The 26683-nt window shown below is 36.9% G+C and overlaps 1 protein-coding gene across 3 annotated transcripts in view; it reads left to right on the forward strand.

The window, feature by feature from the left end:
- LOC112048380 (uncharacterized) overlaps window positions 1–26683 on the forward strand; it is a gene marked incomplete at its 3' end in the record, with an annotated part of 104630 nt that overhangs the window by 49627 nt on the left and 28320 nt on the right. For all 3 annotated transcript variants that reach the window (XM_052890472.1, XM_052890474.1, XM_052890473.1), the window contains 2 exon segments: window positions 19185–19327; window positions 23411–23459. In XM_052890472.1, coding sequence (XP_052746432.1) covers window positions 19185–19327; window positions 23411–23459 — 192 coding nt within the window.

The raw sequence follows: 26683 nt of genomic DNA on the forward strand, positions 1-26683 counted from the left end.
ATAGCAAAAAAAACAATAAGATTACAAAAAAAAACCGCCCAAGTGCGTGTCGGGCCACGCGCAGTGTAGGGTTCCGTAGATTAAGTTAGCACTTTAATCCCTTATGTAATGCACAAAAATACCGATAACGATAACCCACACGATTGGGACTTCTTTTACTCACTTATTATATAGGGAAGGAACCCCAAAATATTCGTTTTAAAATTTTCTTTTTATCACTTTGTAGACGTAGTTAATATACATTACCAACCCAAAGAACTTTCTAGTTTTACGAAAGAAAAAAATCAATTAATTGAAATTTTTGACCAAGTTATAGAATTTTTTTTTTGCGTGACAGTTATTAAAAGCTTCTTTAATTCATACTGATATTTAGCATTAACTATAAAAAATAAATAGTATAACTATAAAAATACTAAAAATAATATGTATAATATTTATAATAATATTAATGAATATTAATATAAAACTAACTTATAATAGTTTATATAAGCTATAATATGTTAGTTTTGCAGATTTTACCTTATTTTTGGTAGTCAGATCCGCGAATAATGAAAGCCGCGAATAAAGAACTTGGGTCGCAATTTTTTAATCCGCGAATAGTGAAAACGCGAATAAAGGAAGCGCGAATAAGGGACTTTCACTGTGGCTGTAATATCCAGACCTTCCTAAAGTCCTACCATTTTTTAAACGCAATCACGGAGTGAAAGCAGGGGAGGCTTTAGGAGGCAGCACGGTTCAAGGGTCCAACTCCTAACCGTCCGAGTAGAAAGCGTAATTATTTTATATTTTTTCAGTATAATTTTTGATATCAAAGTCAAAGTCAACATTTTTGTTTTTCATTTAAATCTTTTGTTCATTTTAAACCCTGATAATGTATGTCTTATGTCGCAATATGGTTAGGCTTAATTTCAATATGTATTTTCTAGAATAATAAAAAAATAATAAATTTTTTATTGTCTTTTTTATACTAATTTATTATATAAAACAATGTACGCATTATACTTACAAATTATACAAAATTGAAAATTCCTTCTCTACAGAATCATAAAAAGTCCTCAGGGTAGGTTGTAATAAAATAAAATAACTAGCGTATTAATCAACTCGCCAACCTCACTAAAACGTCAACTTTGTAGGGATGGTTTATTTTGAACGTAAACTAAATAAATGTAGGTAATACTTTCTGTTTTGTACAATAAAATAAAAAAAAAGTACATTATTGCATATACTATGAAGAGCACCCCATTGTGTACGAGTATGAGCTTTCAACTCTTCCGCATACTTTCAACTTTTCCTCATAATTATTATCTACGTTTCTAATTTGAACTGCTAAGCTGCGGAACACCCTTCCGGCGTCTGTTTCCTGCCGTCTGCAATCTAAACACCTACAAGGCAAGAGTGAATAGGCATTTTCTAAGCACTTTCTAGGTAAGCGCGTTCCATCCTAGACCTCACCATTGCTTTCCATCAGGGATGATTGTAGTCAAGCGCAAGCCTATAAACAGGATACGCGCGAAAAACGTAACCTTTTGTTTTAAAAGTTTGAAAAACCGGCAAGATAATGCCGTGTGCACGTAGGCTTAGTTGAACGAAAATGACAGTTGTTTGCGTAGGCACAATTATAAATAAATGTGTTAGACGTATATATGAAGGACTCATAATAATGGTGGAGGTCCTCAACGACATGCAAGGTATACTTCCTCATGTTCATCTGCCGCGCTAGAGTGAATACAAAAATCCTTGAACGCGCTAATCTCAGGAACTACTGGTCCTATTTGAAAAAATCTTTCAGTGTTTAGTGCTGTTTAGGCAAAACACACTCACGACATTTTTTTTGCTATTAGGTTTTTCGCGGCGCCCTCTTGGTTTGCATAATTCTACCACCGGAGTCCACTCGCTGGCTAGTTTGATATAAAAAAGAGAAAAAATAACAAGATAGAGGGTAGATCAATTCTGCAACCTTTACAGCTGCTGTCAAGTTCGCATCTCGCTAACTTCAGTCCCGTCGTGACCCCGATCTATAGTACTGGGTCGAAATATCGACATCAAAAATCTCGTCGTTTTATTTAAAAAAATCAAAATTCATTTATTTCTCGTGGTATGTACCCGTTTAAATAATATTCGTAACGAACAACCACGAAATAAGTTTAAAATCATTAATTTTTAACTGTTATAGTAAAAGGAAGGTCTCGCCACCACTGGCTCTTAGTCTATATAAAAAGATAATGAACGCTTTAAACAAGTTATTGTTGCTATGTTGACTACAGTGTGCATCGGAAGTATCTGTTGATCGAAAAGTAGCGCCTAACTTGCATCGGAACTGTCGCGTGTGCGGCATGCGACTGAAAGTTGCCTCACGCCTCTCTGCTGCCCTCTCGTTCGCCACTCTTTGCTTATTTATTTTACTCAAGTTAGTATTGCCACGGTCGCCGCGAGAGTATGTCGCGTCGCGCATGCTGTTACAAAACACGTGAATAATAACGATAAATGACATATAGATGCATATAAACAATGCAGCCGCATACTGTGTCATCTTAAGTTCTTCTTTGGATTTTCATAGTTGCGCCGTTCAATCGGATCTCGATCTAATGTGGTGTGTTTACGTTTTGGCTTGAGCACATGTGCGTTTTGTGATAATTTGGCGCAATGCCATTGGAAATAAACAACTCCGTAATATAGGTGCAAAATTTTAATCTTCCACACGTTATAATTTATAAGGAAATCAGTTTGGATTACATAATAATAAACACGATAAAGTGCACCGGCCATTTGTGACTTTGTGATTAAACATATTTTTACATATTAACTCTATACTAAATATCATAAATATTATAAAGTTTGTTGGGGTAATATCTGGATCTACTAAACCGATTAAGAAAATTCATTTACCAATAGAAAAATACATAGTTGTGAGTGTCATAGGCTATATTTTATACCTGTATTCCTACGGGAACGGAAACTACGCGGTTGAAACAGCAAGGCGTCTGCTAGTAATAAATATTAAAAAAAAATATATGAAGTTTCTAGTTTGATTATTAAAATAATTATAAATTAAATCATAAACTATATATTTTTTACTAAAATATTTTTATTTACGTATGTACCTATCTATTATAATTATTTCATTGAAATTGAAATAGTAACTAAGTATTTAATTGCAAATGACTGACCGAAATAGGTCATGAAGGTGTTTTAAATTTACATACGTGTAGGTAAGTGGCAGTTACAAACAAATTATAAAGTTTTTATTTTGACGACAATCAGTACATTATGCATATCAATATAAAGTGACTAGTTATTTTTATTTATAGAAGTTACTCATGTTAAATGTCATATATTATAATAAATCATAGGAGTAATTATGATAATTCCTACCTATAAATGATAATAACGAAATATCCACTACAGAAATACCTACCTGAAAGCGATTATTTCATTTCTTCTTGATCGTAATATTTCACTGTTCCAAGATTCACCTTTTCCAAAAAGTAAACGGGTCCAATTAGGTATTTGTATTTGTACATTTCTTTTTGATGAGGGACTAGGTAGCTAATTTAGTCCCTAATTAAAACAAAAGTATTCATCGAGTTTAGTCTGGCTATCAGTCTATTCCTAGAAACTATATTTTGGTATACTTAAATGTTTGATAGGGTATCAAACATAAGTATCCAAAAAAAAAAGTTTTAGATTTGCATACGAGTACCTAGGTAATAAATATAATAATTAAAAGAGTTGCTTGGGATTAAATTTAATGTACCTACTACCTACCTATTGTGTTAAATTTTCAGGGTACAGAACGTGTTACCTTTGTTTTGTAATCCAATCAAATTTGTTTTATTTAAATAGGCTACTAGCATATTTAATAAAAGGCTAGTTTACTGCTACATCATTTATTAAATATATTTAAAATTAAAAAATCATCAAACTCAAACTCAAAATTCATTTGTTTTAATTAGGTATACTTACAAGCACTTTCGAAACGTCATTCATATGTAAACTAGCGGCCCCCGTCTAGCTTTGCTTTAACTAATGTGCGCATCTTGCTGCCTTACCCTACCCTACCATACCCTACAAATGCCCCATACAAACTTCCACCCACCATTTTAGGGAAGTGGGGGTTTAGAAAGAGACAAAAAGTAGCCTATGTCACTCTCCATCCTTTCCAACTATCTCCTCTTAAAAATCAGCCAATTCTTCGCTCTCACATTTATAATATTAGTACCTATGGATTACTAGCAGACGCCCGCTACTTCGTACAACCTTCGCGTGAAATTCAGTATTTCACCAATACCGCGGGAACCGTCTATTTTCCTGGATTAAAGTATGTTGCTATGTAACCTCTATCTTCCAGTGAAAGTTCCATTACTATCGGTCCAACAGTTCCAAAGAATAGTCCGTTCTAAACAAACAGACATACATTAAAAAATAACTTGATTGTGTTTTAGTATCGTGTAAATAATAAACTACCATAGGTGCTTGAGAAAACACAGTTATTTTGACATCACAAACAGATCCTTTTATTTTATTTGTATGTATTTATTGATTAACTAGCCGACGCCAGCGACTTCGTCCGCGTGAAACTCGATGTAAACTTTCAACTACCCCTATCCTACCCCTACCCTACCCCTACCCTACTTTTCTGGTTGATTTTTTACACCTTGTGTCCGAAAAACCCAAATATCTTACGGAACCCTATTTTTTTCCGAAATAAAATTTAGCCTATGTTACTTGTGGATAATGTAGCTTTCGAATGTTGAAAGAATTTTTAAAATCGGTCCAGTAGTTTTTGAGCCTATCCATTACAATCAAACAAACAAACAAACAAAGTTTTCCTCTTTATAATCTTTATAATATTAGTATAGATTTATTATGACATAATATTAATCCTGCTTCTTTTATGAAGATGAAAGCCGATCCACTTACCTCCAAACTTGCTTAGAGGCATTGGATCGGCTTTCATCTTCAAACAACAAGTAGAATTAATAATATTCAAACCCACCCCAGGTACATTAATGTCATTGCACCTTCATATCTATATCATGTGTAAAAGCTTAGCGATTTGGAAATGTATCTAATACATTTATTTTACACTAGCGTGTACACCTCACAGTTTCACCTGCGTAGTTCTCGTTTCTGTAGGAATACGGGAATAAAATAGCCTTTGTCACTCACAATAACGCAGATTTTTAATTGTAAAATAATTTTCAAAATCGTTTCAGTAGATCCCTCACTAATTACAAACTATAACAAAAACTCACAAACTTTATCTGTTTACGATATTAGTAATAAATCTATACTGTTATCATAGAGAGATTATAAGATTTTAGGATTTATAATATGTTTAGTATTGAAATTACATCGATCATTGATATGCAAATGTCTTGTAAATAAGTAATTTGTTTTAAATTCATTAACATTGTGAATCGTAGATTTACATCGGTGAAATGATTCAAGATATTAATTTAAAATTTAAACTTTATCTTGAAAATTGTAAACGATAAGCCGCGAATAACTGCTGATTTTTTTCATTTAAGTCTTAAATAAACTGTTAAATAAATTGATTGGATAAGAATTAGTAGTAGTAGTAGTAATCATCATCACTTTCAATGAATTCTCTGTGACCTCTTGTTAGGACTTTCAAGCATCACGGTTTTAAACCGCCTGCATCCAGCGGCTTCCTGTAACCCCCTCGATACGTCGGTCCACTTAAAGGGGGGTCGACCAGTACTGCGCTAACAGCGGCGTCATTCCAGCTCTGGGTCCCCAACATCCATACGCTCTTCGAATTATGTGCCTTGCCGTTGCCACTTTAGCTTGTGACTAACTACGAGTATGTCGGACTTTAATGATATTCGTAGTAGAGCTTTCTGTGTCTAGTCATGCCCACTTGTAAGTTCTACCATCATGCTTATGTGATCGGTCGTCTTTGTTCTAAGATTTTTGCCTTTTGGCTAAAAGCAAATTATCCCTCTACTCTCTATAGACTCTAAAACCCCTCCAGGTACTTCAGAACCGAATCATGCGGCACGGGCGCTCCGTGATTTGTACGCAATAACGTCTTACATAGAGACCTAGATCTCCCTGCAATAGCCCAATATGTTAAACAGCTCTTAAAAACTTATTTTCAGAGAGCCACCACCCACCTCAACCAACTAGTGGTTGAGGCTAGCAACTACACCCCCGATTCCAACGCTGATTGTAGATCTAGTCTTCCAAAAAAAAAATACGGCATTACAGCCGACAACCCTGATTTTTTGGGCCAAAATACCCTTCACGAACGACCGTATAAGCCGAGGTCCGAGTCTCAGAGGAGAGTCGTTTTGCAATTTTTTATTCTGCTTCTGCCTTCGGGCCTCATCAGGCAATGCTTCTGCGCTCGCTCCAAACCCACCAGTGACGTCGCTGAGGTCCCACCAATAAGCACATGGGACTTACACAATCCGTTACGAAACGTTATGGGGTAACGTACTCAAGGCATTATTTTAGAGGACGTGGTCCTTGCAAGATTCAAAGTAGACACGCTAATGTTTCGAAAACAGAAACACAATTTGGCGAAGTATTTTGTAACCTTTCCATTTCCTTAGGTTACACTCAAGTACGTGGAGGTAGTCAACAGCATGAAAGGATTTCGCGCTGAGCAAATCCCAAAATTCCCCTCTACGGCTATCACTGTTAGGAAAACTATTATGTGTTACGCTGCGGCTTCTGAAGCGATTTGGCTGAAATTTGAAATGGAAATAAATTTTACTCCGGATTAATTCCGGAAATGATCATGGGGCCCGCGGGATTTGTGAAAAAATGAATTCCACACGGACGAAGTCGTGGGCGTTCACTAATATAATCTAAACTGACAGATAAACAGACAGGGAATCAATGTATTATTTAGAGTAGATAGTAGTTGGGATTAATATCCAATATTTGTATGCGAGTCTCTTAAAACCACTAATTAGCGGAGAAGCTTTTAAAATCGGGATTATTTTCCAATTCCATAGAGAGCGTGTGCAAAGGATTATGTTTCAGTCGTCATTTTGATACTTGCGATATGCTGTAAAATACTTTCTGTTTACAAAAAAATCGTCGTTTGACGGATTTAAGCTCTCCGAGTACACTGTGCAATACGAATAATTTGCTCGCATTGGTTTTACTTTTTAATTTTGTAACTGAACAATGTACTAAGTAATTTCAGGTACTTCTGATGCAATATAATATCGTAATAAACGTAAGCTCACAAAGCTTCGTATTGTGAGAGGGCTTTAAGAGGATTGGTAATTGAATTTTCGATGGAAGTAAAATACACTGTGTGGTCTTTCTAATTAGCTTGTACGGATATTTATTATTAACGTCCTATGAAGGGCTTACCTGGGGCGCATGGCCCAGTTATGAGTAGTTAGGTACAATTTTGAAAAATATTTGGATTTGCTAAATTGAAAATTTTTGACGGCCTCCGTGGCACAGTGGTGTGCGCGGTAGATTTAGAAGACGGAGGTCCTGGGTTCGATCCCCAGCTGGGCCGGTTGAGGTTTTCTTAATTGGTCCAGGTCTGGCTGGTGGAAGGCTTCGTCCGTGGCTAGTTACCACCCTACCGGTAAAGACGTACCGCCGAATGATTTAGCGTTCCGGTACGATGCCGTGTAGAAACCGAAAGGGGTGTGGATTGTCTTCCTACTCCTAACAAATTAGCCCGCTACCATCTTAGATTACATCATCACTTACCATCAGGTGAGATTGTGGTCAAGTGCTAACTTGTGAAGAATAAAAAAAAATCCAACTCGGAAGTCCCTTCAAGAGGCCATTGTCCTGCAGTGGACGTCCTTAGCTTGGATGATATTATTATCTGCCAATCTAAGGAGATCGAGACGTGATAGCCCAGTGGATATGACCTCTGCCTCCAATTCCGGAGGGTGTGGGTTAGAATCCGGTCCGGGGCATGCACCTCAAACTTTGCAGTTGTGTGCATTTTAATAAATGAAATATCACGTGTCTCAAACGGTGAAGGAAAACATCGTGGAGAAACCTGCACGCCAGATATTTTTCTTAATTCTCTGCGTGTGTGAAGTCTGCCAATCCGCATGGGGAAAGCGTGGTGGACTATTGGCCTAACCCCTCTCATTCTGAGAGGAGACTCGAGCTCTGCAGTGAGCCGTATATGGGTTGATAACGACGAATTTAAGGAGATGAGAAATATAGAAGGCTTCATTCGTCATCATTTGCTTGTGAAATGTTGCATTGCATGAAGTTTATTAATCAAGCACCTTTGGTATTTGGCAACAATGCCAACACGTTGAAACATTTGGCACTGCCGTTTCCAACGCACTTATATATCTTAATAGTTAAATCTAATAACCATAATTGGTGTAAACTAAGTCGAAGTAAAAAATTCAGCAAGAAAGTTTGTTCAATTCAATAGTCATGAATTTTTTATTGTTTTCTTTTTACACTAGCTGACGCGACGCGGTTTTACCCGCGTGGTTTTCGTTTCCGTAGGAATACGGGAATAATATATAGCCTATAGCCTTCCTCGATAAATGGGCTATCTAACACTGAAAGAATTTTTCAAATCGTGCCAGTAGTTCCTGAGATTAGCGCGTTCAATCAAACAAACAAACAAACTCTTCAGCTTTATAATATTAGTATAGATAATGTAATAGAATGTAATAAAAATATATAAAGGATAGTCGTAAAGCTAGAATAAAAGTTCTTGACTCTCCAGACTTCAAACACACTATAATCCTAGGAGAGCCTCAAAAATCTCAACCACGGTTTTCACAATATTGTAAAGTTGTTTACCTAGTCTTATAGTGCAATTCATCCCAAGCGTTCTTTACGTTTATATAACTATTTATATTATAATAAAGATGTTCTATAAACTTGCCTTTAATAGAATCCTTGAACTTATTGACATATGTGACCGTGGTTTAATGGGGCAGTGTATTATAAAATCGCCATTCTATTTCTATCTAATCAATACATTTAATAACTAACATTAAATAACTGTTTTCTCAAGTGCGTATTGTTATTTCCACGATACTAAAACACAAAGTTTTTGTCTGTCTTCTTGTCTGTCTGTACTTTCACTGGAATATAGAAGTTACTAAGCAACAAATTAGACTACTGTTTATTCCGGGAAAATTACCTCACCTTTCTCACAAACTTCTGCTTTATGCCGTAACATCAGACAGATGTGCTGTGCTCTAGTGTGAAATTTCCAGCGACATAAAATAGCGATATAGTCCTAGTAGTAGGGGAGCCCGGGCTGGTAAATTTGCATTCACAAAAGCGTCATGAGAGACCGATTAGATTGGTTATATACTTTTTTCGCTTTCAGCGGTGGGAAAAAAACTGCAGATTTTAAAGGCAATTTTTATAACTTCGGCTTACTGGAACTTACAGAAAACCCACCAATATTAGAAGCTTGGTGGAGGTAATCAATGACGTGCAAGGTAAAGACTCTTATCCGTATATATCTGCCGCGCTCGAGTAACTGCAAAAATCCCCTCTTCGTCTCCCCTACTATAATAAACAGACTGGTATGACACGTGGTTTACATTGTAGACACCAAGTAATTGAATATCACAACTCTATCAAAAGATTCGTATTAAACCTCAACAGACATACCGACAATGTTTCTATAACAACACTGTTTTAGGCAGTTTACCAAAAACATCTCAGTGAGCAACCATTACTGGTTTCCCGACTATAAAGTTCATTTATTTTTATCTATTATGAGTTCTATTAATATGTGCAATGACCTCTTTTTGCATCTGTTGTCTTGCGGCAAAAATTTCTTAATCCACCGTTCGAAAACCTGTTTTGTTACCCAATTGCTTATCAATCTTGCACTTAATAATTTAGTTTTGACCGTTCAGAACGTCCTTGATGCAAATGTTATGGTATCGCTGACTTTGATTTTTTACCTTTGTGAGTAAGAATGTAATATCATCATCACCGTTAACAAATCATAGCCATATTCAGCTCACTTGTTAAGCACGAGTCTCCTCTCAGAATGATAGGGGTTAGGCATTAGTCCACCACGCTGGCCAAATACGGATTTTAGTGGCCAAATTGGCAGACTTCACATACGTAGAGAATTAAGTAAATTCTCATGTCTTCCTCACGATGTTTTTCCGTCACTGTTTGAGACACGTGATATTTAATTTCTTACAATGCACATATTTGTTTATTGTAAGAAATTTAAATTTGGAGGTGCATGCGTCGGACCGAATTCGAACCTACGCCCTCCGAATGTAAGGCCAGAGATCATATCCAATGGGCGCTCACGTCTCTATCTCTAAGTAGGTATGTAATATGCTATCTTTATTATACCAATATACCGAACTAGAGATATGGGCTATATTTTATCCCCGTATTCCCACGGGAACGGGAACTACGTGGGTTAAACCGCAGGGCGTCCGCAAGTTATTATACGAGTAGGTACATAGTTGTGAGGTTAGTGACGTCATAACACCGCGACTTTGATGGTAGGAAATGCCGAAAGCTATAATCTCTGGTTGCATTATCTAGACGTGAAACCGGGTATGCATAGATTGCTCCCGTGTTGATGAGCTTTTCCGTTATAGCTGCAACTCACTCTAGGAGGTGTTACCTAATGTCATTAAAGTTAGAAACTCATACCACTTTATAAACTTTGGTTTGTCCAAATAATGAAAAAATATCACTACTTTCGCTAGTAGACAATATAAGAACCATTCAACCTATCTTTATAATAAATTAAACGGAATTCTTAATATGTGTGTCTTACAGTTATCAGAAGTAAAACTTAAATTATCAAGCTGTATCTTCATACGCTAATGTATTAAGACTTAGCGTATGAAGATACCGGACGATTATTTTAAAATTACGATTATAATAATGTAATCATCTAAAAATCAAAACATTAAACAAAAACTAACAACCACATTTAGGTATGAAGGACCGTTCGTCCTTCCACAACGGCCAGACAGACGGGTATAGTAGTAGTAGACGTTTGTTCGGACATCGGTTTCTTGTGGACTACGTAACCCTAAAATGCGTTTCGGAATTTTGGATTTTGGATCAGTGGTACGCATATCATGTTCCTCAATGTTTGTAATGTCAGTGTACATTAAAGTCACTGAAGGACGACATGTTCATTTCCTGTTTTATAAAATTGGTAATAACTTGTTTCTGGAATGACTTTAACTGACGCTACGTGAAATGTATTGGAAATTTCGTTTTCCAAATTGAAAACTGAAACTTTTAATTTCCTTCTTACTGGATTTTAATTCCAAATTTTCATTCCAATGTTAAATCTGTATCAAATATTGCCTCTATAAATACGCTTTGATGAAATACGTACTTCACATATTTCATCCCAAGGTTGATCATCTTTTCCCTCTCTGTCGCTTGCAAAATGTGAATGCATTCCGTAAATAGGATACGATAACCTTCAAATCCAAAGATTTCTGAAAAGAACCGGTTTTAGCGATGTGCCTAACAGTAGGCTTACTTGTATGACAAAATTTTGACCGCGGATTCTCTGCATAAATGTTACGTAACATTAACCAAACTAACACTTTTTTTATTTTATTGCGTAAGAACTACTTTATACTAGAGTTTTAGTAAGTCCAATGTTGCGACCTTGAAAATGTTGTTTACCTCGCGGCGATTTAATATCTATCAACTAATGGCTGATGCACTTATATTATATTTATAAAATAAATTTATAATGAGATCCGATTTTGAGCAGCGCAGTGATGTGAATTTAGGTAAAATGGTGTCAACGTTTGTGTTATTGGGAATTGTGTGCTAAGTGATATTTGCAAAAAAATGCACGGGATAACACATTTTTTTCACAAACACCATTCAAGAGACAGTACTCCTCCATTAAATAAGGATGATGGTTCAGAAAACTGGAGTTCCGCTCAAAGTTCTAATAATCCTCGAGCTTCGGTGCAAAATGAAGAAACCCCTTCAAGGGCAATACCGATCAATCGCCGTTCATCTTGCTCGCATCGTAGCATGCGAGGGAGTCCATTGGATAGTGCATCTAGTCCCCAAAACAGATATCCTAACTTCTCTAGTTACTTTCGTGATGTCATGGAGGGTCATAGACCACCGTCGCCCCAAAGTCACCATTCACACAGCGTCGAAAACAAACCAAGAAGTTTCGAAGAGGAGCAGTATCAAAGCTGTGTCAACGCTTATCGAACACCCAAACAAGATTACCGCCAGTTTGTGTCACCACTTTACAACGACGTTATGGATGACATACAAGAAAACGAATACAGTAAGTGTGAGAAATACGGTGAAATAAGCAGCCCCAAATTGTCGCACACTCCGTACAAAAGTCGATTTGATAACAGGAGTTTTGCGCAGAAGTTAACTGAAGGACTTAGTAGTAATAAGGAACAGAGCCATTCCACAGAACGAAGGGGGTCTGGCTCAAGTGTAAGTGGTCAACGACACAAGCATTCCATTCAGGATTTGATTCGGACGTTTAGTAAAAAAGTAGGGCACTGGAGGCATGAATCGGGTGAAGGTCGACGGGGGTCGTGCGCTGTTCCCGCCTCTACTACTACACAAAAGGAAGAGTTCCGTTCACGATCAAAGTCACTAGACGCGGGGAATCCCCATAAAATTTTGAAACCATCTGTATTGGAAGATTGCGGAGCAACATATCAAATATACGAGTCAATTCTTCAGGAAGGTAAATTATTGTATTTTACGTAATAAGCATTAAGCAAAAAATAAGGGTTAGAGTCCATGAAATAATGAGCTTTTGTTTCTTCAAGAAATTTTCAGGTCAGGATTGGTAGGTTTGCAGTGTCATAACCCCGTGCATCGGAGCCGTTAAGTCTTCTTTACTAGTCATTAATAATCAGTAACATCTGATAGTGATCGTTACAACAATCAAACATTATTATGCCCTAAACTCGCCAATTCGCATGGGAGCAACGTGGTGGGTCTAAGCTATGGAGCTTACTATATATCCTTTATATCCTCACCTATATGGAGAGAAGCCTGGCCCATGAGTGGGCCATTAATATACAGTGATAAAGATGATGTTGACTTTAAAATGTATTCATATAAAATTGAGGAGTATGTACATATTAATTTCAGATTAGTTCAGATTAGTTTAATGTTTCGTACTTTTAGATTGTTTTCGTACTTAACTCTTTCAGTGAAATATTACGTAGAAGTTAGAACATACTTATTTGTTCTAACTTCGCGGAAGAAAACTAATTTTTCTTACTTTTCCCTATGCACCTTTTCATCTTCACCTTGCAGACAGCTGCTCTATTTACTCGTAATGTCAGCCACTGACGATCAAGTAATTTCACAAGCTTGCAGCGCTAACGGCTTGGCAGCCGATAAAACCGGTGTATCGGCATGATGTCATGCACATCGCGATCAACACACGATCAGTTTTATCAGACGTCAAGATTACTATAGTTCGGTTTTCGTATTTTATATGATAGAGGTAGGAAGTGAGACGGTATGCAAAAGGCTCGCTACCTCAAAGATAAATAGAATAAACGCCGTTCTTCTCATTTCCTATTTTATCCTCTAGGTCATATTTGTTTGTACGCGCAAGTACTTACAGGTCTTTATCGTGTGGCAAGTGAGAAATCTGACGCCCGGTGCGATGATACGAGTACGAACGTGTTTGTTATTGTTTTATAGTTTTTCAATTGATACTGCATTTTCTTGTAACGTGGATATTCTTACATTGTTCATAAAAGAATACGCGTCTTTTTTATTATTTTGCATCAGAGATTTTATAAGAGAGATATGTCACTAGCTCGTCAAAACTGTGGCTAACAAAAGCGGCAAGATGTCTTGAGTCGCATAAACAACAACGAAAATTATTTAAATAAATTAAATCTACATATGTCGAGTTGTTCAGGAACTGTAAAAACTGTATATACATAAATATATATAATGGAATTAAACACAACATTTTGTGTGTTAGTGGTGGTAGTATTCAGACCACTTTTCGCGGTAAATTTCACTTGGTCGTCCGTCTGTCTGTCTGTTAGGAACGCGTGAAGGTATCAAGCTGAAATTCGTATCAAATACTCAGGTCTAGTGTCCTTTACAGCTGTAAAACGCAATACGCATATGTCCATTTATTCCGCATATTTTGAAACCCATAAATACTACTTCCCGTCGACAAAGGATCTTGAAATTTGGTCGGTTGGGGTCTCACGGTACAGGTACCTAACAGAAAAATTCAGAAAATCTTAAAGCTGTAGTTAGTTATACCATCAAAAAAATTTTGATTGTATCTTTAACTATTAACAACATTTTTAAACGGCGAAGACGAACTTATCGCCGCGCGGCGTCTTCGAATTTTACAATGTTTAGATTTACCAGTATATTCCTTAGTAGTGTGCAACAGTATTATTATTGAACAATGACACTACCATTTAACTCCAAGAAGTTCATTTCCACGTTATTTTTCCTTTTCCGGCCTTAACAATCTTATTTCCTACAAATGATTAGGTACGGAAATCATCCTATATGTTTACAATCATTATATTTTTAACTGGTGTAGTACATTCATGTAAGTGAAATATTTCTATTAATTACTTACTTATTACTTATATAACTTTATTGATTTGTAGGTTCAGTGGTTGGCCTATGTAGCTTGGAATCAATGAGGTCTTGTATTTTTCTAAATAATATTATGATTTTTTTTTCCATGAAATTCTCAATCGCAGCCCGAAGTTAAGATGGTGGTCTAATACTCTCGTACCTCGAAGGTCACGTTAATGGTTAGTGTCCATATATCCGCATCGTATGTATTGGACGCATCGCATCAAACGGATTGTAGTATTCTTTGTATGGAAATGAACCCGATCCGTATCGTACTGCACGAATCTACCGTAGGAAGTAGGGCAGGGCAGGGATAGGGAAGAAGTGCACACAAGTCAAAGCGAAGCTTGACCAATCCGCTAGTATTATTGTTTGAATATAGAGGTACATCTCTATTAACTGTCTATTGGTAACGAAGCAACGCAATGCAATCAAAATATACTCAACTAGCTGATGCCGCGCGGTTTCACCCGCGCGGTTCCCGTTCCCGTGGGAATACCGAGATAATAAATAGCATATAGCCTTCCTCGATAAATGGACTATCTAACACTAAAAGAATTTTTCAAATCGGACCAGTAGTTCCTGAGATTAGCGCGTTCAATCAAACAAACAAACCAGCTCTTCAGCTTTATAATATTAGTATAGATTAAATCATCGAATCCATAATGTCAAACGTTACCTACGTGTAAGCCCCCATTCGCACGATAGTTTTTTTAACGGACGTTCAAAAAGCGTTCAAATACAACAAATGCATTCCTGAGTAGGTATGTGTTCACACGACAGCGTTTTTAAAACTTACTTTGTTTGACAATATTATTGCACGTATGCGGAGAAACTAAGCATGTAGTCTGTACATATTTTGTGAGTCTTTGGCTGATAATTATATGATCATGTATTTTACTTTACTATGTTAGATGTAAAAAGAAAACCCTTGCACTGTCGCCCTGCATCATCGCACCGTTGACGGGACCTTGCTCAACCCTTTCTAAATATTCATAAAAACCATTAATATGCGGGGTCTATTTGCATATTTATCGGAGAAGGTCAAATTGACATTATTGTAATAAAAGAGCTAAGTTCGATACAACATACCGGACGTGCATAGTAAACGACGTCAGCAGTTAATTTATAGAACACTGATTAATCGCTGAGACAGGACTCAGGCAAATTCACTGACTTTGACGTATTCTAGTTGACATATACGAAATTGAGATTCTATGTAACAAATGTCACCCGGCGCCTACTGACAACCCTTCGTGGATATCATACAGTATACATCTATGCCATTTGTCAGATGATTTATTTCAATAGGTTGTCAATAAATACCAAATTAGAGTATAGGTCAGCAGGAGGCTCATTGACGAAAATTCACTCTAGCTTACCTCCAAAGCCTTAACTAACAGCCGAAGGTTGCCAATTTATTTGAGATTTTTCAAAGTATATATTGTATACAATATGCGCACGATCTTACCTAAGATACCTTACTTAAGCTCGTGCCTTCTATAAAAATATGCTTTTATTATGGTAAACTTTATATTAGCCGATGTACGTCGACTGCTGGATATAGGCATCTTGTAATCATGAATATATGTCCTGTTCTTGTAATAAACTGAATAATATTGCGGCGTTTGTGACCAGCGGCCTTTCGATTGATATAATGTCGCCAGACCACCTATTGGGGAGTCGATCAAAACTGCGTTAGTGCGTGGTTGTCATTCTACCACCTTAACTAACTTGGCTCTTCTGTGAATCTCCTCATTTCTCATACGATCACACAGAGATACGTGCGGTGTGTCTCTAAGCCTTCCTAGGAGTCCCATAAAAGTATGCGCAGTAGTTATATAAAGGTGCTGATAGACTTAAGCATTCATTTGTAATGAGCATTCGTGCGAATGATACATCACAGAAAAATACGAAAACATTTTAGCGAGCATTCTATCGAGCGGTCTGGCGAGCATTCTAGCGAGCAGACTTTCCTGAAGCTTTTGGCCGATAGGAATGTCTTTGACGAGCATCGATTAGAGTCTTTGCAAGAATTCTCAAGATGTTTGCAGTAATATTTGGCTCTGTGATTGGCTCGGCTCGTTGTTCAGTTCGAAAAATATAAAAACGGCGAATGCTCGATGTTCTGGTACAAGTGAATACTCAAGTCAGTCAGCACCTTAACAAGTTAATATGATACTTGGCTTAATTAGTTAAAAGATGCTAACCCAATTAAGGTTTTATTTAATTACAGCAGTTCACATGTTGGAGTTTGTATAGTGTATACGTGTAGGTATATCCGTATAGTCAAAAGCGATAATTAATGAGTCATTAGCGAACCCCAAACTCGGATTATGTACCTATAATTTTTTATCTACCTTTATATCATAAAACCTCAATTTTCAATTACGATGACTATGATGCACATGTAATAAATTTAAAATGTAGTAATATTAAAAAAATATATTTAAAAGAACTTCATTTAGAACAGTATATAGCTTTTACTATAAAAATAAAGGTTTTATTATTTGATTAACAGAACATAACACGAAAATTCAAGAAATTAAACTTACTTTTGTTGTTTAAAAAATTCAAAAAATATACGAATATTGACCAATGAACATTGCGTTTTTATTATTAACTATTGAATCTATAGTTTAGTAAAGATAAGATATACATTACCGAAAAACTTGAACAAGTCTATGATCTTTGACTAACATGGTAAATCATGCAATATTGTGCCTACCAACTTACATATTATTATAAAATTTATAAATCAAAATCAATTTTTAGTTTGTTAAATACTAAATATAATAATCATTCACGCTTAGATAAATATTTAACGAAAAAAATTAGCCTACAAATTATATAATTTCAGGTCAGTTTTCAAAAACATGATATATTAACATCGTTCGGAACCCTCTTCACGCGAGTTCAACTCGCACTTGTCCGGTTTTATTAAATAAAGTAGAACAGGATCGGCACACAACTTACTTAATTTTAAAACTCCCGTGTTTCTTTCAAAAACTTCGCTTCGTTCGGTTCATAAAATCTGGAGTAAGTAGTTTTTTAAGCCCTTATTATAAAATCGATTTATAAATATAGTGTGATTGTGTGTATTTGGGCCAAAGGATACGCCCAGCATACAACAGCGTTGGTTTAATAATAGTACGTTTAAAATGCCGGAAATGTGTAACAGTGCACGGTGTTAATATTGGAAGTCCTTCGGGAAGTAATTGAGTAATTTAAGGTTAAATTTACACGAATCGGTTTAGCACCGCCTTCCAACTGATCAGCAGGTATAATATGTTCTACCTGCTGATCAGTAGGTACATCATATTATCAGTACATCATATTAAGACATGTTATTTTTCACTTTTTAGTTCGGTCGGTATACGTTGTATGTTTATGAAGTCGGTTGTATTGAGAACCTCCTCCTTTTTTTGAAGTCGGTTTAAAATCATGTATTTTTTCAAATTTTCGCTGTCGTACATTTTGTGACGTCATAATGTTACTTGATGTACTAATGTACGTCAAACTAATTGTTAACTAATATTTTTGTCAAACGCTCCGTTTGTAAGAGATTTGTTAGAGTAACGTCATGAAACAGTTAGACCCTCATGGCCGACAGGCATTTTGGCTCGTATTGTCAAAAAATGCGAGCGACGGGGGAAAGACTGCGTGGATATGGAATCGTGGGTGCGGGGAAGTGAGGTGCATCAGTGGTGGGTTTTCATACATCGCTACACGCACCCCGGCCCGCGTGGACCATCGGAACTGTTACGAACGATATTGCCATGTCATCGTAAGTGCCTGCGCCTCCAGGTTCGGCCACTTGGAGGAGCTCACGAGGGAGAGAACATAAAATAGACGACGGGTCTTCTCCGGCCCGTGTAAAACGGGTCGGGGGTACGGGCCTCGAGGCAATGCCTCCTTGCCCGGGCCTGTCGCGGGGGATCTTTCTCCGCCGGTGTTTTCTTTTAACCCCTCGCGGGGTTGAGGCCAATAGGCCTAAAGGTTTGGTGCTTCTTCAGCTCCGGTGGCCCCGCGCGGACTGCGATTTCTCGCTATCATGCGTCGGGGGAGCAGCGGGTTCAGTTGGAGAAGTGTCGGAGTAGGGCAGCTAGTTACATGAAACAGCTCTCTCGAAACTATTTCGACAGAGCTGCCATCCATCCCAACCAACTAGTGGTTGAGGCCTGCAACTACACTCCCAACCTTAACGCTAACTTCAAGCAGAGGCGTCCCAAAAACGTCCTTTACGATCCAGACGATGACATGACGACCGACAATGCTTCCCGGGCAACACAATCACAAGCAACACAGCGTCTTCGCCGGCGAAGACGAGGTCCCCGATATCTAACGTCACCCGGACGTGGGTTTTCTAACGATCTCGGGGGGCGTCCGGACTGATGGACCCACATGGAGCCATCGGCACTTACTCAACACGAAAAAAAAAAACGAAGTAGGGCAGCGATCCCTGCTTGGATGGCCGCTACTGGTCCTAGGCCCTGTAGGTATATTGAGAGCCCGGCCATCAGCGCTTCAACGATCACCCGGACGACGGCTGTCAATAACATAACATAAAATAAACATTGTAACTGTAGGTTTATTTTTTTTTTCAACAGGTGCGCATTTACGGCGCGCAGCAACGCAAGAGGCTGAGAAACGTCGCGCGTCTCTCGGCAACGTGCCCGCCGTTCGCCACCGCGCTTCGGACGCCTTCCTCGATCCGCATCACGCGGCCATTTTGTTCAGAGACTCGAGAGGGGTGAGTAGTTGAGCTTAACCTTGAATTAAAACAGCGAAATCAGTTCCCATAACCTCTACGTGGGAAAGTGTATACGAATATGTATATGTGATTACGGTATATTATGGATCTGAAAGTTTTTTTTTGCTATGAATTTTAAATTTTAGGAGTGGATATGACTCTCGGTAGCTCAACCTCTCTCATTCTGAGATGAGACTTGTGCTCAGCAACGAGCCGAATATGTGTTGATAATGATGACTCTCGGTGTTTAGTCTGACCCCTGTATCGACCACTTTAACTTTAAAACAATCGTACGGGATAGTATTACATTAATTTCGTTTTCTACTCATTTACTAAACTTAGACATCATCATTGGTTTGTATGAGGCATGATTTTAGTCATGTGTAAGCATGTGTAAGATATTGAAGACCCGTATCTCGAAGCACCTTAATCAGTCAATCCCGGATATCGTAACTGAATCAAAAACATTACCCCGCGGAGTCCAACATTTTCACTCTACACCCGCCCATAACTTTTTTAGGCTCCATATCCCCTCACCCGTTAGTAGGAGTAGTATTAAACGAATTTTTGATTTGGTAGTTCGGATCAGTAGACGCACTTGTACGACTTTCTATACAAAAAATAATACGATCCGTTTGATGCAATGCGTACGATGCGTATCTGTGAACGCCTACCATAACAATGATATTGCATATATGTATTACTTTATTGAATTACATGCATTACTTTGAATGCGGTTACTAAAGCGGTCGCTTGTAGAGTTCAAGAATGCGACGTCCATGCTCAGTGATGCGTTCTAATATAATGATTCAGTTCACTTGTGATTATGATTACCATATCTATAATAGCAATCAGGACAACTTGCTTTTTGGGCCTGGACATATCACAAAACTTTTTTTTTAACACGTAGGTACCAAAATTGCAAAGTGCCGGCAAGAAAAATCATGTTATTATTTTTATAGTGATTATTATTTGAAACCTTTTTTATTATGCCAGAAAAGCTAAATTACCATTACTTGCGTTGATAATAAACTTTTAAACTATGAATTTTCGCCTACACCATTTAGTTTATTTTAGTGAATAACAAAAAATGTACTCTTTATTTACAACCAATTAAAAAAAAACAGTACTTTTTCAAAAGACTCCTCAGGCAGTGACCATAGTAAAGGTAAACATGATATTATTACGAATATATAGCTTAGCTGGAATTAAGCGTTTTTGTGATCGACACTTTCAAAGTTTTGGAATCTTGTGTCACATGTGGCCGTTATGATGTCCTATAGAATCCTATAATCAATTGTTTATTTATTTTTGATTAATTATCTTTATATTTATTTTCTATTTTTTTAACGACCCTGGCTAAACTCAGATGCTCGCACCTAAAACTGTCGTGAATTATTATATGGATTTTGAATTTCTTCACATCTATAACTACGTACTTTATTTTAAATTTTATCTTCGTTGTTCAAATAAGTTATAAATGGTCGTGTGACATGAAAAATGGCTTTAAAAGTGTAATACCGCGACGACTGTCTGGGACTACTCCGGGGATATCAATCGGATGGCCACATTACTTGTGATAGCGTTTATTTTCATACGACATTGGCAGGGTACCGTGGTATCCTAGGGTTACTCACAGTTGGTCGGCACACACGATACGGGCAATTTAGTTGAACCACAAAACTATAGAAATCTTATGCGAGTTGTTTAAGTTGAATCGGAAAAAAATCTTCTATTTAAAAGTAATAGACTAATTCTCTGAAATATTATTATGAAAGCAAAGTGGGTAACTATGTTTGTTATTCCTTCTCGTTGCAATTACTGACTGACTCACTGACTTAGCTAAGATTTGGATTAGAGATATATACACTATGCTAGGGAGTATTTCCCGTAACTCTAGGGTTGTATTCTATAAGGAAAATTAATTGAAAATGACTAAGGAACGTGTGTTCTAAAATTAATATTTTCGGAATAAATAATATTTCTTTTGTAAATAGATCCTAAATTGGGTCCCATATATCGCATCCTTATAATAATGACGTAGCGAAACTTATTCATTGATAAATATCATGAAGTAGCTTACTAGTCAAATGCTGAGTGCCAGTTGCAATATCTCGTCGATATCGACTGTTTTACCACTACGATTACATATTTTATAATGCAAGGATAGATAAAGACGTATGTTACATGAATAGTCGGAATTTATTAAATTACTTTGTATGAAAACATAAAAGCTTTTTTTTTAGTTAAAAAAAATTAGTTATGCAGTTCGGCTCCTATAAGTGGACTTGTAACGTTCGCAACACCCTGTATAATACCTAAATATACGCTGACTGAACACACAAGCTTATTCAGTCTTTCTTTAAGCAAGACAAATTCTTGGATCACGCCGCAAAAACTTTAGAGTGATTATAAAAACTTTAGTTTTTGAAGAACAATGTTACCTTTTGTTACGTACTAGGGTTGACGATTCCTATGAGATTTTAAAAAATTAAAAAAAAAAAAGAACTTGTTAAGAGTATTTCGAATATTTATTGCACTATCCGCTTTCCTTTCTTTAAATATTTCATTGAAGGTTGTCTGGAGGAGATCGCTTTAAACGATAAGACCGCCTTTGCGCAGTTTACTTTTCTTTTGTGTTTTCTCGTTTTATTGTAACTTTATTTTATGTTTAATAAAAATCTATTCTATTTTATTCTATTTTACAATCTCACAAACATTCGCCCATGTGATAAATGCGTCGACAATTTTTCGCAGTCAACGGTCTAGGCCTTTTGTAGGTATTTTTTCCCTACAAAAGGCTTATGTTCTGCAGATCTGAACGGTCTAGGGCCACATATTCGACGGCGTATGGTCTATTTATTTCTATTTGCTATGCAAAAAACAAACTGTTCGACTTTCATACGGCTCATCTGGTCGGCAAAATCACTCGGATTTATTCGAGCTTGGTCGACGGTCGCGTGCTTTCCAGACAATGCAGTTTAATGGTAGGGAAGCCCATGATGCTAAAAGTAGATTTACTCGAGCGAGGACCTATTACTTTTGCTAGATTAGATGGTAGCAAGAATAAATGGCTGTACGAGTAATTCTACTCTCTATATCATACTGAAGGAATTATATAAAAATATTCTAAATACTTGGATGATTTAGGGTCTTGACCTTTATTACTGGGAATAGTACCTCCCAAAAGCTCCATGATCCAAACAACACAATTGTTTACTATACTTACTTATGGTAGGAGGATGAGCTGATAAATAAACTATCAGCTTTAAAAAAATACTCGTCGTAAGAACTTTATTGAAGTCGGTAAATATAATGATGGAGATCTGGGTATCACAGACTAGCGCTGAGTTAGCCCATTAGTCATTAGTGCGTGTCAACCGGTGTCAACATTAAACGATATATTTAGACATGCGGCCGTACAAAGAACGAGGTCTAGCAAACATCTTTGACATTGCGATGCAATCCAATGCAATAATGCACTGTTTCAGCAGTTTGAGCACTCATAACGAACATGTAATTTTTAGGAATGTTTCATTTTGTATATTCTGGTAGTGGCGCCTACCCTAGCCAATTTTAATATAAAAAATAAAATAACGATAATTAACAGATGTTAATAATTATGCCGTGATAGGATATATTCCGGAGCGTGTGGGTTCGAATCCGGTTCGGGCCATACATCTCCAACTTTTCAGTTGCGTGCATTTTAGGAAATTAAATTTAGCGTGTCTCAAATAATGAAGGAAAAACATCGTGAGGACCTGCATACCAGAAAATTTTCTCGATTCTGTGTGTAAGAAGTCTGCCAATCTGCATTGGGTCAGCGTGTTGGACTGTTGTTGACCTAACCCCTTTCATTCTGGGAGGAGACTCGTGCTCAACAGTGAACCGAATATGGGTCGCATATGATGATGATGTTTACTTTTTGATAATGTGGCTTACTATATTTGAAAAAATCGAACCGAGTTGAAAGAATTTTTCAAGCCTATACAATGCAACCGAACAATCAAATCTCTTATAGTTATATTATTGATAATAATTAATGAACATTTGTGTTATATTCGTTGTTTCACTTTGTTACAGTTACCGGTGGCTGATCCGTTCCTGGAAAAAGTCAGCCTTTCTGATCTAGGTAAGTTTGTTATCCTGCTATGATAACATAAATAGATATAAATGTGGAGGGACACTGCTATTTTTATATAACTTATACTGGCTACCTATTCATATAAGGCGCGTTTGGAATCCTCGTAACTTTAGTTTTAAGTTTTCGACTATTATTAGCACCATTAGATTAAATTAAATTATGACATAATCTTGACTTATCAGAAGTGCTTGTAAACTAAGCCTAATTGAAATAAATTAATTTTGACTTTGACTATAACCTATTTTTTTTTAAATAGAGCAATTTCAAATATCCATGTAAGTGCACCTTAACACTGACCAGCTAGCCTATTCACTATTTTGGTTTTTATTATCAATCTATTAAAATAAACTACCTACTCAATGATATCCACAAGTAGGCACCGTAGCCATAGCAGGGTATGGCTAATAGAACAGCTATTAGTGAAAACTTCTTAAGTCGACTTACACAAAGCCGCAATGTAAACGGCTTATAACGATTGAGTGAACTGAGAGTGCAACTAGCAGCGAAGTTCTGCAATTATCGTATTGCCTTTACCGCTCTTATCGCAATGGATTTTCGGGTTCTAGCAATTCGCTTTGGATTAAGAAACAGGGACTTTGTTTCTCGTTCGCGAATGTTTTTGCAAACATTATCGTAACTGTGTACAACCGGCATTATGGTAGAGGAGTCCATGTTACTAAATGGGGATTTAGTCCATCGTTGCGGACACCTATTATACATACATTTGGTATTAGATGATAGGAAGAACAAGTTTCGATCATCTAATACCAATAGAAGTAAGATGATAGTTTATGCAAGTTTTTACATGTAGTGTATATGTATATGATGAAAGCAGCTATCTTAGCACCCATACAACAAGCTACGCTTACTTTGGAGCTAGATAGTGAAGTGTGTATTGTCTCTATATATTTATACAATACTAGTGGACCCGGTCAAGCTTCGCTTTGACTTATGTGCACTTCTTCCCTATCTCTACTCTACCCCTGCCCTACCCCTCTCTCCCCTACCCCTTGACTCTTAAACGTTTGCAAAGGAAATAGAAAACGGTTGTTTTTATGGTTTTCCCGGCAATTATTCTGATTTTTCTCACCTTTTAAACCTTCTCTATACCTCCACGAACATTTCAAGACCAAGATGAGATAAGTCCGCACAGCCGTTCTCGAGTTTGAGCGAGACTAACGAACAGCAATTCATTTTTATATATATAGATTTCCGCTTACAGTGCTGGAGAAATTGTGTACAGATTTATTATTTTAAATTAAAAAAAGAACCAGCGCTCGTAGCTTTAAAATAGAAAGACAACAGTTTTATTTTGCAACTTTGTAACCCTCCCACTCCCTTTAGTTACGCTCGAATAGTCAGACTGATGTTGTAAATACGCAGATATTAAACAATACTCTACCTCACTTTAATCTGACGAGCTGGTTGAGCTTTTCTAAAGTTAATTTTGTTTGATGAAGTTACTCAATAGCAAATCATCCTCCTTCTGCCGTGCTCAAATAAATCCACAAATGCCGTTTGCGGCTCCTGTAATATAAGTGCATTGGGCATACAACAATAGCGCGGCGCGTTGCATGTACTATCTATAATACGTTGTAATCTTTTGTTATAAATGACACTTCATAGATCGTAATTTTGTATCCGCTTACCGCTTGGCATTAGTAATTATATGTCATAGTTTTAATGTCCTCTTAAATACAGAGTCAAACGGTTGATAATGGCTAGCGCAAACGATGAGGCCTGGAAGCGCATTGCAGTGATAAGTCATTGTTGTACTATGGTATTGTGTTTTATGTACTACGTACAAAGTAGACTTCACACTCATCAACTGTGTCGATATCATCTCACTTCATAGTTTCTTGCTATTGGTCACTTCATAGTTGCTTGCTATTGGTCCACAATCCTTCTTTTTTCACGAGATAATACTGACGCAACTTAAATTTACAGGTCACTTGACTCTTTATACGTGTGTGACAGAATACCAGCGTTGTGGGTACTGATGTACTCACAACAAATTTTAGCTGAGTCAGGTCCATTTTTTTGGCATTTTGGTTATTAGTTTTAATTTATTATGTAGTTATGTGTTGTGCTAACAAATAAATGATTTCTATTCTATTCTATTCTTATATAAAACAGACTTTTGAATTAAAGTAAACAAGGACTAGAACTAACCCCCTATAAAGTATCTATAGCCTGCCTAATGGGTTCTGATGTCACGCACCTCCGTCTGCATCACTAAGAATTGTATAACGCTTTTCTGATCTGTTGTCGTGCCTTTACGTTATACACAAACGTTTATAGTGTTCTTAACTTACTCTCTCATACAAAGGCATACCGTCTAAATGCGCTCAACTACTATACTAATATTATAAAGCTGAAGAGTTTGTTTGTTTGTTTGTTTGAGCGCGCTAATCTCAGGAACTACTGGTCCGATTTGAAAAATTCTTTCAGTGTTAGATAGCCCATTTATCAAGGAAGGCTATAGGCTATATATTATCCCCATATTCCTACGGGAACGGGAACCACGCTGGTGAAACCGCGCGGCGTCAGCTAGTTAATAACATTAAATTGAAAAATTTGAAAAACCCCCCGAAGGTCATAAAATTACTAATTACTCTAAATCAAGGCATCAATTTATTTTTTAGTGCGCTTTCATTTGAAACCCTATTCGAATAAATTTGCAGACATTGTGTTATTCTTCCCCACTTTCACCCCCCACAACTTGTAAACGGCTCAACTGATTTTAATAAAACATGTCTAAGTACACTCGAACATAAATCACCTTTAATAAAAAAAAAATTAAATCGCTTCATCCGTTTGGGAGCTATGGCCACAGACAGATAGACACGTCAAACTTATAACTTATAACTTTTTGCGTCAGGGGTTAAAAATAATTAATATTAAACATGTGCTTTGAACACACACATTTAGCTTTCGCGCTTCATTTGTTCAGTGGTTTGAAATACGACCAATATATCTACTCTATAAAAACCTCAATAGCTCAGTGGTAAAAGGGCTGGACTCATCACCGAGGGTTGGTGATTTGATTCCAGTCCGTTGGTCTATTCACCTACTCCAAAAAGTCTTTTCCGATTAGTTGGAGGGGAACGGGAATATTGGCCAAATATAAAATATATGGCAAAATATATTCTTTAAAAAAAATCTATGCCGCTAACAAAAATCCTGTGTCAAAAGTGGGTACAAAAATCCAG

The sequence above is a fragment of the Bicyclus anynana genome, chromosome Z (assembly GCF_947172395.1).
Source record: "Bicyclus anynana chromosome Z, ilBicAnyn1.1, whole genome shotgun sequence".
In the NCBI taxonomy this organism is placed as follows: Eukaryota; Metazoa; Arthropoda; class Insecta; order Lepidoptera; family Nymphalidae; genus Bicyclus; species Bicyclus anynana.